Source organism: Bidens hawaiensis, unplaced genomic scaffold (genome assembly GCF_021521415.1).
Source record: "Bidens hawaiensis isolate Kalapana, Puna unplaced genomic scaffold, B.hawaiensis_p1.1 tig00080586_1, whole genome shotgun sequence".
NCBI classification, from domain to species: Eukaryota; Viridiplantae; Streptophyta; class Magnoliopsida; order Asterales; family Asteraceae; genus Bidens; species Bidens hawaiensis.
The window spans coordinates 16,584-28,969 of NW_027503713.1; the positions used below are offsets into that span (position 1 = coordinate 16,584).

Genomic DNA, 12,386 nt, shown 5'->3' on the forward strand with positions numbered 1-12,386 from the left:
CGGAGGAATAACCAGGCGTGGTGCGGTGTGTCCACCGTCTACCCACAAATGAAAGGATCTAGATAATACCAGGACTGTTCAAAAAGCTCGAGGCTCGACGCTAAGGCTCGTGGCTCGCTCAATGAAAGCTCGAACAAAACTATCTAAAAAAACTTGATTTGAAACATCCTAAGCTGAGTTGGTTCATTTTTGTAACAGGGCCAAAATCGACCTAGGCTCGGCCCATTGGCTCGATCTTAATCTCGTTTAACTTCAAAATCGAGCTAAAGCCTTAGCTGAGTTGCCTCGTTTAATTTCAAGCCCGGGCTCGAAACCACTCTGGCTCGACTCGAGCTCGACTCATGAACAACCCTAGATAATACAATAGCCTGTGGGCCAGCGACTACCTTTGTTTATAAAGTTTTAGGAATACATAATCCCATGTAAACAATTGCACGGCTCATTAAAAGAGTTATAAAATTTTGAGCATATTCACTCATGTAAAGAGTTTAGACGTATTCACCTTTGTTATGATCAGTGTGTCTTACTGATTTATGCTTGATCGTTAACTCGGACCTATAGTACGAGAATTCTTTTTGTAAATAACTAGATCAATGATCTAAGTTTAGACATTTAGTCTATTTGCATAATCTATACCTCGATGATTATTTCTTTATATAAAATATTTGGATCGTTAGTCCCATTTTATTTATCATTCACATTTCATCTTCATGAAGAAATGTATATACCAGGTTTCTTCTTCAATAAGAAACAGTAACTATACCCTTGGCTTATGAATCATATATTTATCTCTTATCTCCGATTAGGGTCTAAGCCAAATAAAATAAAATAATCGGACAGAACTCATACCTTATGTGGATACTTTATATGAAATGCGTAGGCTTTAAGCGGACATCACTCCTACTTTTATTGTCGAGTATTTGAGGGATACAAACCGCAAGAACTCCTACTACGTGCACGTACTTTGGGAAAATGAATACGCCAGAATGTTGGGATCGTGGCACGCACTATGAGTTTAAGTGTGTGTATTATAAGGTGTGTTTGTGATGCTGAGAAGTATAGCCCGATCACCCTATTTATAGGGCAAAATTTCTGTTTCGTCTCGTATCGCGATGGAGTACAAACACTTCATCCCGTAGCGCGATAGACTATCAAACCACCTCTGAATATTTTAATTTGTCGTGTATCGCGACGGATGCTCAGGCTGGACGCCACGTAGCGCGACGCCGCTCACTAGGCCCGATGCGTCGACATGTAGACCTGCCATGTGTCGCCATGTGGTGACACGTGGGCTTTCCTATGTTGCCACGTGTTGACACGTGGTTGGACACGTGTCACGGTTGCTTAACCTGGTCATCGCGTATTGCGGTGACCCTAAGGTTCAGGTGGTCGTGTAGGGCGACACCGCCTTTCCTGGGGTTTTGTGAGATACCCATCGCGGATCGCGATGGGTTGATTCCTGATCCATCCGTAACACGATGGGTGTTGAAATTCAGAATTTTCATTTAAGTCCCTTAACTTTTGTACTTGCCGATTTTAGCCCAAAATTTTAGAAATGTTACACCGTCTAAACATAAGATCATTGCATCATAATTGTTACGGATCAAATGCTAGAACTGAATCAAGAAATTACCTTAGTGTTAGAATTTGTTTCTAAATATTTGAATTCACGTTTATATATATAAAAAAAATTCATTAATTTTAAGTTTAAATCAAAATGCCACTTTAAAAATAATCGTGTTTACACTTAAAACATTTTAGTATAATAAAGCTAATATGTACCTAAGGATATGAACATTACTTCTACTCATACTATCCTTAGTGTGCCAAGTAGGTTTATTTTATTTTTTGGATTCGACACCCATCATAAATTTTTGTTTTGTTTTTAGTTTCGGTACGTAACGAATGTAGCTGAACCCGACCCAATTTGCGTCAATTCACCGTCCCAACGCCTAGGTTTTAGAAACCGAATAAAATTGTTGTAAATATGATATTTTTTGAATTATAAGTTATATAAGTATTCTGGGTGTCTAATATAATTTTTGGGTTTAGTGCCAGTACCGTAACGAAACTTACCGGTACCAATTGAATTTGCGTCACTTTGATAATAAGGTGTATTTGTTTTTTTTAATATGCAATTTTTTTATAATAAGTTAAACAAGTGTCAAAACTGTCTTCTATGTTGACGGATTAGTTTTTTCAATTCAGTATCGGTATGTAACAAACTTAACCAATACCAATCAAATGCACGCTAATGCATCGTAACATGAAAAGTAAAAACCTATTTATATATATTACAGGAATGAGAAATAAATAAAGTATTCAAAATTCTTTCAAATAAAATGGACTGTTTTTCTTTGAAAAGGAGTAGTGCACACTTCGGGGGTGTTTGGGATTGCTTATTTTCACCAATTTATAATTTATTAACTTAAAAGTAATAAGGTGTTTGGGAATACTTATATTATGAGAGGAAAAGTTTTATAAATTATAATATTATAACTTATTAATTTAATAAAAAATTATAAGAAGGTAAAATAAGGAATCCCAAACCCCCTTCATGTCTAAGATCATGGTGTGACTTACACATCCACATACATGATGTTTGCATTTGTTAGAAGCTGAGAGGTAAAACAAATTTGGGTAAAATGATTTGAGATAAAACAATATATCTGATTATAATATAAAATTATATTATATAAAATAGTACTATATTATATATCACCTAAAATTTAGAATATTTTATTTTTATTATCATTATTTAATTAAAATTCGGATTGCTTTTTGTTTTCTTGAAGGTGACTTAATTGTGAGAATCATGTGCCGGCATTGCATTATTCATTTTCATATGGCCCAGTCATCTGGAACCTGCCGATAACTTGTCCCTTAATTTTGTTAAACAATAATTGGTTTCAAATTTCAAAGAAATACTTTTTGTTTAATAAGCATGTGTTTAATTTTCCCTCCTAATTGTCTTGAAATTCCTTTAAAAAAAAATTATTGTCTTGAAATTATTCGCATCTAATCCACTGAAAGAATCACAAAGTTTTCTAATTTTTCTTAACAACACTAACAAGAGTACTTTTTGAAACGTCCGAAGAGAAAAATAAAACATCCCACCAAGTAGCAAGAAGATAAACGGGAAAAAACAAACAATTATGAAAACAAACCATAACTTAAGAGTTAACCATAATAAGATGACAACGTTAATGCTACTGATATTCATTTAAGTATTTAAGTAAAATAAAACTATTAGAAAATAACTATACATTGACTTTTTATATCATTCACCACATATATATGTAACCTAGGTTTTATCTCCTATATTACGAGATTATTTTACATTATTCGTTTTTAATATTTATATATTTTTTTGGATTTTAATTTTATTTATTGTAAAAAAAAATAATATACTTAGGGTTTGATGATGAAAATGTTTCACAAATAAATGATATGTTATAATTCAGTTTAAAAGCTATCTGGGTTTGATGAGACTCATGACCCGTTTGTTTGTTTCTACTATAAACTTGTTTCTTAATTATAAATAATATCTTTTAAAAAAGATAAATATTAATTTTTAGTATATATCTCTATTTTATAGGATTTTCATATAAAATATTTGATGAGAATAATTTTAATATAATGAGATGTTATAACCCGTTAAAGGGATATCTGGGTTTGATGAGACATATATCCGTGAATTCGGGTCAAATGTATGAGAAGTCTTCATTTACAAATAAAGCAATCTGGTGGTTTGAAAGAAAGTAGGAAGTAACCAGAGAGCTTTTAAAGGTTTTGTTTATATATATTTAAGATAAATAAATAATTAAAATAAGTTTTTTTTAATAGGCTATAGGTAAGTTGATTGATTCACTCGCGCGGTAGTCGTTGTGCCGTTCATGTTTATAAATACATAGTATGATAATCAAATAGTTGTTCAACACATAAGCGACCTAAAATATTCTATTGTAGAGTCAATTTGGTTTACTACTACTCAAATGATTCATCTTTTGTTGAAGGTTTTTCTTTAACAACCGGTTTAGAACAAATCAAGGATTTATTACTATGACATTACTTATAGGAAGGAACATTTCACTTCAAGTGCATGTGATGTTGAGCCCCAAACAATTTCTCATTTAAATTTATGCTAATTTTTTCTTTTTTTTTTCGTAAACTTTTTGATATTTAAAAGAAAATAGCAAGTTATCCATGATAAAAAAAAGTATTTCAATATTTTAACATCATTTCTTAATTGAAGCACTAAATATCAACTCTGAGTTTCAAAATAACTCGTCATTTGATATGTAGTAATCTTTAATAAAAACAAAATACAATGCACACATATAAATACCTAAAATCTTTAATATTAATAACTTCTTTAATCTCATATAGGAAGTAAATATTAATTTTATTTCATTTTTCTTAAAACAATCACGTTGATTTTGTATAAATCACAAATTATAATGATCACTTATTCCGATTCTTTCATTTTCGTTACTGCCTGTTTAATTGACGTACCTTTAAATTTTTAAAGCCATAAAATATAAACATCTCCCAAAAAACATATCTTTCAGAAAAAAAAACCCATTAAATATATACTTCATCATATAATAATAAAGATTAAAAAAGACAAAGCACAAAACAAATTCTACAAAAATATTTCTTTATGGAACGCAAGTTAGATTTTAAAGGCAATATTTTATTTTATCATGCTAATCTAACGCTCTCCGTCAAGTTTGACGGCTGGAGCCTAAAACTTGAAACGCTCCATTAACGGCATTATTATCTTTTGAACACCTCTCTCTCACTCCTCACTCTGTGTGTTAAAGCATCAACATTTTATTCAACAAATCACTTCTCCACGCTCATTTTACTCTCTCGGTCGGCAACATTTGGTCCAGTCAACGGCCGGCTATTCCAGGTTTCACGCCTTCCTTATTGTTATTATTATTATTATTTTCACCTTCATTTATTTATTCAATTCTATTCTTTCGATCCGAAGTCAATGCGCTTCAATCCTACCAAATGTTTTCAGATTTGAATCCAGTTGAGTTGACTCAGCGACTTCAACCGTAAACTCGCCGGTGATTAGAGGTATAATATTATTATTGATTGATTTTAAGCTTATTACTTTATTTATTATAATAATATACATTGCTTTTAGGTAAATACCGATAGCGAAACCGGATCTTTCTGATTATTATTATTATTATTATTATTATTATTATAATTATTATTATTATTGTTGTTATTGATTGAATCACAATTCATGGTTTGAGTGAGTAGATTATTAGGTATGGAGAGAAGAGGGGGAAATGTGGTTCAAAGCTCACCGTCAAACACTCCGAGGTCGGTTGACAAGGCGATGAGAGATATCAGGCCTGCCGAAGGAAGTATGACTGGTAAACATGATAAAGAGAAAGGAGTGAATGTTCAAGTTATTGTGAGATGCAGGTTTGTGCGGTTTAAGCGAAAGCGTGTTTGAGATTTGATTTTGTTTGTTTTTGCGAGAGTTAAATGATTGGTGTGTTTGGTTACACGTAGACCGTTGAATGATGATGAGATGAAAGCGCACACGCCGGTGGTCATCACGTGTACTGAGAACAGGAGAGAAGTTTGTGCGATTCAGAATATAGCCAATAAGCAGATTGATAGATCGTTTGTGTTCGACAAGGTAATTTTCTATTTTCTCATCTCATTTATGCTTATTCTCTTTGCTAGTTTAATATGTTTACCATAGAAGTTGTAAATTTGGAGATGGTCAGATCATCTTATACCATAATTTTCTTTTGTAGTTTGTAACCTAGTTTTCATGTAAGAAAAACAAGAAATATGCAGTGAAGTGTTCTGTCAATCCATATGATACGAATGTGGTCACTGGTTAAGTGTCAATGTAAACATTTTTTGCTGTCAATGGTTAACCGTTAATGCCTGATTTACAATGTACCTAATAGGTGCATTGTTAACCGGGAATCAATTTTTTGAAGATGCAACAACCTCTGGACCATATATTCATAACATTGCATGATAATGTCTAATGTTTCGAAGAGCTAATGTGGAAATTCTTAATCTCTATAGGTCTTTGGTCCAAACTCACAACAAAGGGACTTGTATCATGCAGCTGTGTCTCCCATAGTTTTTGAAGTTCTTGAAGGATACAATTGCACTATATTTGCTTATGGCCAAACAGGAACCGGGAAAACATATACAATGGAGGGAGGCGGGAGAAAAAAGGTATTTTTATGTTCCAAATGAGATTAGAAAATCAACCAACTTTCTTTTCTTTGTCTTTTACTGAACCAAACAACTTTATATTCCATCTAGAATGGGGAATTCCCAAGTGACGCAGGTGTCATTCCGAGAGCCGTACGACAAATATTTGATATATTAGAAGCTCAAAAGGCAGAGTACAATATGAAAGTCACATTCTTAGAGTTGTACAACGAGGAGATAACTGATCTTTTAGCTCCTGAAGAAACTTCAAAGTTTCCTGACGATAAATCAAAGAAACCCATAGCACTTATGGAGGATGGAAAGGGCTGTGTTTTTGTGAGAGGTCTGGAAGAAGAGATGGTGTTCACTGCAGATGAAATTTATAAAATCTTGGAAAAAGGTTCTGCTAAAAGACGTACTGCAGAAACCCTTTTGAATAAACAAAGCAGTCGTTCTCACTCAATCTTTTCTATCACAATTCACATTAAGGAACGAACCCCAGAAGGTGAAGAGGTTATCAGATGTGGCAAGCTTAATCTTGTTGATCTCGCCGGTTCAGAGAATATTTCTAGGTCTGGTGCTAGAGAGGTAAACACGAATTTCAGAAATTTGTTCTTTGTTGTAATAATAATTTTAATTACAGATAAATGGATCACATTGTAATACTCTTTTGATGCAGGGTAGAGCAAGGGAAGCTGGTGAGATAAACAAGAGCTTGCTTACACTTGGCAGAGTCATAAATACATTAGTTGAGCACTCAGGGCATATACCCTACAGGTATTACTTTGTTGGATATAACATACCAACAGTTGACAGGGACACTATTTTAAAATTTGTTTTTAATGACAGGGATAGTAAACTAACAAGGTTGTTGAGAGATTCTTTGGGAGGGAAAACAAAGACATGCATAATTGCCACTATCTCTCCCTCAATTCATTCTTTGGAGGAAACACTCAGTACTTTAGACTATGCACACCGAGCAAAAAATATTAAGAACAAACCAGAGGTTAGTGGTGTAGAGATTGATTGTTTAATTAGTAGAAAACCTTGTATACTTTTAAGCAAAGTTTTGATCTTTTTTGTAATTCTTATTTCAGATTAATCAGAAAATGATGAAATCTGCAATGATGAAAGATCTGTACTCTGAAATTGAACGGCTCAAGCAAGGTTGGAGTCCTCCACCCATCCTTTTCTACTCTCATTAGGTTAATTTATATTTTACACTCTTTACGTGGCTTGATTTTTGAGTTGACCAGAGGTCTATGCTACTAGAGAGAAGAATGGAATCTACATACCAAAAGACAGATATCTACAGGAAGAAGAGGAGAAGAAGGTACATCCTGTCAATTTGTAATATTGAAGTTCTTGTACTATTATTATTGTTATTGTTATTATTATTTATTAATATCTAATTACTTTCTCTAGGCAATGGCTGAGAAAATAGAGCGGATGGAACTTGATGCTGAGTCAAGGAGCAAGGTGGGATCAAGGCTAATTCTGTCATTTCCTATTTTCCATTTTATTTGATAAAACATGACTGTTAATTGTAATCTACTACTGTAAACAGCAATTTATGGCGCTTCAGGAACTTTATAATTCTCAGCAGCTGGTGAATGCAAATTTAACCGGGAAGCTTGAGAAGACAGAGGTATGATATTATTTGAGCGTCTCTGTCAATGGCAGTTATCTAATACTTTATACTTTATTACACCCTTAGATAAAGCTCCAAGAAACTGAAAACTCATTGTTGGATCTTGAGGAAAAGCATAGACAAGCAAATATAACAATCAAAGAAAAAGAATTCCTTATCTTAAATCTTCTCAAATCTGGTAAGCATTTTCCAAAATCTCACTATACATCAGAGGTTTCTGAATAGACATGCATCTGAACAGAATTTAAACGGTTTTCTAATGTTCATCAGAAAAAGCTCTTGTTGAGCGGGCATTTGACCTTCGAGCTGAGCTGGAGAATGCTTCATCAGACGTGTCTAAACTGTTCACCAAGATTGGTATGCAATACCCAAAATAAAATAAATATAATTATCAATTTGGCCAAAAATAATCCTATTTTCTGTAACATGTTTGTTGTTTCAGAACATAAGGATAAAATAGAAGATGGAAACAGAATTCTTGTCCAACAGTTTCAGTCTCAGTTAACTAACCAGCTCGACATCTTGCATAAAAGTGTGGCAGCTTCTGTTACACAACAAGAACAACAATTAAAGGGCATGCAGGAAGATATGAAATCTTTTGTATCAACCAAGGGCCTGGTATGATTTTCCATATAAGTTTACTAAACAATAAACTTACATATTTAATTATGTGATTGAATATTTAATTATGTGATTCTACAGGCTACTGAAGAACTCCGAATTGGTCTAGAGAAGTTGAAATCATTATACGGTTCTGGTATCAAATCTCTGGATGATCTGGCAAATGAACTTGATGGAAATTCACAGTCAACACTTGGTTGTCTTAATTCTCAAGTTTCCCAAAATTCTTCTGCTCTTGGGGATGTATGCTTTTATCTTGATTTAGTCTCTCTTAAACTGTGTTTATACTTGCTACTCATTTATTCTTTAATATATTGACATGATGTTATCCACAATTTTAACACAGCTTTTCAAAGGCATTGCATCAGAAGCTGCGGAGTTACTTAATGATCTCCAAAACATTCTCCATATCCAAGAAAATAAACTGGCCACATACGCTCAACAACAACAAGAGGTTAGATTTTTTTTAAACTGGCATAACAATAGGAATTTATTTAATCTGTTTTTTTTAAACTCTATGTAGGCACATAGCAGAACTGTTGAAACCTCGAGGTCGATTTCTAATATCACAGCAAACTTTTTCGTAACCCTAGACATGCACGCAACCAAATTGACACAAATTATCGAAGAGGGCCAGACTGTCAATGAACAAAAGTTATCTGAACTTGAAAGAAAGTTTGAGGTAATGATTATTTTTGACATTCAGTTAAAACAAACACCACTGACACACTGTTTAGGCACCAGTGGCGTGCCATATAGGCTGTATGACATGGAGAAAATGGCCATATGGGCCGTATGACATGGCGAAAAATGATCATATGGGTCGTATGAGGGCCAAATCATACGTCCCGCATAATGTTTCGACTTACAAAGAAAGGACTGATTTGACCACTGACAAGTCCATATGACCTTATTTCGCCCTCTAATAAGGCCCATATGACCCATATGGCCTGTGTGATGTGACAGGTGGGCTAGTGTAGCTTTTAACAAAACCTTTCTTTCTTTTTTTTTTGAAAAATGTTTCGTTTTCTCATTTTATATATGTTCAGGAGTGTGCTGCAAATGAAGAAAGACAACTACTAGAGAAAGTTGCAGAACTGCTTGCAGGTTCAAATGCTAGGAAGAAAGAACTGGTATACTTTTTTAGATTTTTTAGCATCTAAAGATCATTGAGCTTATCTATAATCTTTTTTGGCATTATTTTGACCAAATTACAGGTCACAACAGCAGTAAACGGTCTAAGAGAAAGCGCAGCTAGCAAAACCAACAGATTCCAGCAGGAAATGTTAACCATGCAAGAATCAAGGTGTTCTGTGAGAGCCGAATGGTCAGATTACACTAAAAAGGCTGAAACTCATTATATAGAAGACACCGCTGCAGTTGAAAACGGAAAGAAAAACCTTGACGAGACTCTTCAAAATTGGTACATCACATTATTAAGACACTTATTAATATTTCTCAGCTTGTTTATTAATTTTTCATTCTTGCAGTTTGCAAAAGGTGCAAATGGGGTCACAACAATGGAATAGTGCTCAAGAATCTTTACTCAGTTTAGAGAAAAACAATGTGGCTTCAGTGGATGAAATAGTTAGGTAACAATGGCATATATGAAAAAAACATACGACTGTAAATGATCTTTTTAAACACTTTATACATATTATTCTTTCTTTTAACCTTTTGTAGCCGAGGACTAGAGGCCAATCAAAATTTGCGTTCCCAGTATTCAGTTGCAGCATCATCGACACTCGAAGATACAAATGTTGCAAATAATAACCTTCTTTCCTCGATTGATTGTAAGCATAATTATTATATTTCTCCTGTTGAAAAGAAATTTTAGCTTTTTTTAACAATTTTCGTTTTGTGTCGTACAATAATTTGCAGACTCTTTACAACTCGACCACGATGCATATCGGAATCTTGATTCCATGATCGTTCCTTGTTGTGGAGAACTGAGGGAACTTAAAGGTGGACATTATGATAAGATTGTAGAGATTACAGATCATGCAGGAAAAACCCTCCTAAACGACTACACCGTAAGTTTTTTTTTTTACATTCTAGACGACTTCCATTTTTTAAAATAAATAATAATATCATTGTGCTTTATGGTAACTTTCAGGTTGATGAACCATCATGTTCCACACCAAGAAAGAGATCATTCAATCTACCAACCACCACTTCCATTGAAGAGCTGCGGACCCCACCGTTTGATGAGCTGCTCAAATATTTTTGGTCAACTTCAAGGCTACCAAATGGCGATGTGAAGCATCTTGAAGGTGGTGTGAATTCGACAAGAGACTCGCGACACCCGCTCACTGCTGTTAATTGAGAGAAATAAAAAATAAAGCAAAATAATAATGGATTTCATAAACCTGATATAGTGTACGTATACATATTATTTACTAAAAATATTCATTGTTCATTGGATGAGAGTTTAGAATAGATTTAGATTTAGGTTTGAATGTTGAGAGTTGCCGGGATGTTGTATTGCTTGTTACTTTATTACGGTTTTGGTATAAGCTATTGTAGTTTGAATATAACCATCTTTTAAGACTCTTATGAAATCTCTATTTATTTATTATTTACTAGTTTTTAGCCTATGTGTTACGCGGGTTTATTTAGGGTTTCTTTTTAATATTATTTTTAATATATAATTTGTTATATTAATTTAATTAATCTACATGGAATATGAATGTCGTTTTTAATGTCATTTTGGTTGACCGGCCATTGACGTGCCCCTGCCGCTACTGCCGGCCAACCACCGCGCCGCCGCCACTGCCGCTGACCACCGCTGCTGCTGGCTGGCTTCGTGCACCGCCACCACCGGGTCTCGTTTAGTCACCTAGCGAAGTTCGTTATCCCTCAGTGTCTCAACCGGTTAATTATTAACTGAGGTAAAATTAAATATTGTCATTTAAATTTATATTTAATTTGGTTGGTTTCGTATCGTACTCGTATTGTTTGTAACCGGATCCTGCATGGTTCCACAAAGTGATGATTACTCGTTTATTTATTCCGCTGCGTTCATGATAATATTTAATGAGATTTAATAATTATGAAACTATAACTAAACCGGGTTTAAATGTTAAACCGTTGATTGATCACCACTGGAACCCAACATGATGCGTATACTAACCGACCAAATCAAGATTTTAGTTTAAGGATTGCCAATTTTGATGATTCAAGAGAGTTAACTGAAGCTATAGTTCAAAGAAATTTGACCGAACAGGATTCAATTAAAGTCCGCAAGTTGCATTTAGAATTGTACATTTTTCACCAAGCAAACATTTGTTTGTAATAGGGGTGAACAGAAAACTGAAACCAAACTAACCGAATAGATATGCAGTACTATAATACATTCTTATAATATTAAAATCATCATTTTTATTTCTTAATTTTTTTTGCAATATCTGCATATAATTGAACAAAACCGACCATAACCGAACTGAAAACCAATCAGTTTGTATATTCAAAAAACAGATGACACCATTTCATTCCACCTTTCATTCCTTCGTATCAAACGCTATTGTAGTGATCAGGGGCGGACCCACATAGGTCCGATCGGGGTCCCGGGACACCGATGTTTTTTAAAAATTACTTAGAGACGGTATATTAAATTTTGTAAGGACCCCATAAAAATTAATACTTGGAACCCATACTATTAAGATTGAACTGGTACAGTGGAAAGTCCCTTGTTTTACTTGTGAGAGGTTGTAGGTTCAAGCCCCACCATACTCCTTTTTTGTTGTTTTTTTAATATCCTAGTCTTAGTTATTCAATTAGGGTATTTGTGCTTTTTGTTAGTTTCACTCATATAGTCATTATCACCATGCAACATATATAATGTTAACATGGATTTTGCATATTCTTTTATTATTTACCTTGTGTATGTATATTATAATTAATC

General features: G+C 33.9%; 1 protein-coding gene across 1 annotated transcript; it reads left to right on the plus strand.

Annotated features, from left to right (window-relative positions):
* The first annotated feature begins 4,871 nt into the window (after positions 1-4,871).
* Positions 4,872-11,023, plus strand: LOC143607258 (kinesin-like protein KIN-5D). The gene is made up of 24 exons (XM_077082772.1): positions 4,872-4,918; positions 5,033-5,091; positions 5,284-5,451; positions 5,542-5,671; positions 6,076-6,231; positions 6,322-6,798; positions 6,890-6,987; positions 7,060-7,216; positions 7,308-7,377; positions 7,467-7,543; positions 7,636-7,689; positions 7,778-7,858; positions 7,928-8,039; positions 8,132-8,218; positions 8,304-8,479; positions 8,564-8,725; positions 8,829-8,936; positions 9,006-9,164; positions 9,532-9,615; positions 9,700-9,905; positions 9,973-10,074; positions 10,166-10,275; positions 10,364-10,515; positions 10,599-11,023. The coding sequence occupies exons 3-24, from the start codon at positions 5,294-5,296 to the stop codon at positions 10,806-10,808; spliced, it is 3,126 nt and encodes a 1,041-aa protein (XP_076938887.1). The 5' UTR covers positions 4,872-4,918; positions 5,033-5,091; positions 5,284-5,293; the 3' UTR covers positions 10,809-11,023.
* The last annotated feature ends 1,363 nt before the right edge of the window (positions 11,024-12,386 follow it).

Excerpts from the sequence above, each read along its gene's own strand:
- LOC143607258 (XM_077082772.1), top strand. The coding sequence starts at position 5,294 with ATGGAGAGAAGAGGGGGAAATGTGGTTCAAAGCTCACCGTCAAACACT. Across the intron at positions 7,690-7,777 it reads ATGCTGAGTCAAGGAGCAAG|CAATTTATGGCGCTTCAGGA; the intron begins GTGGGATCAAGG and ends TACTGTAAACAG. Across the intron at positions 7,859-7,927 it reads GGAAGCTTGAGAAGACAGAG|ATAAAGCTCCAAGAAACTGA; the intron begins GTATGATATTAT and ends TTACACCCTTAG.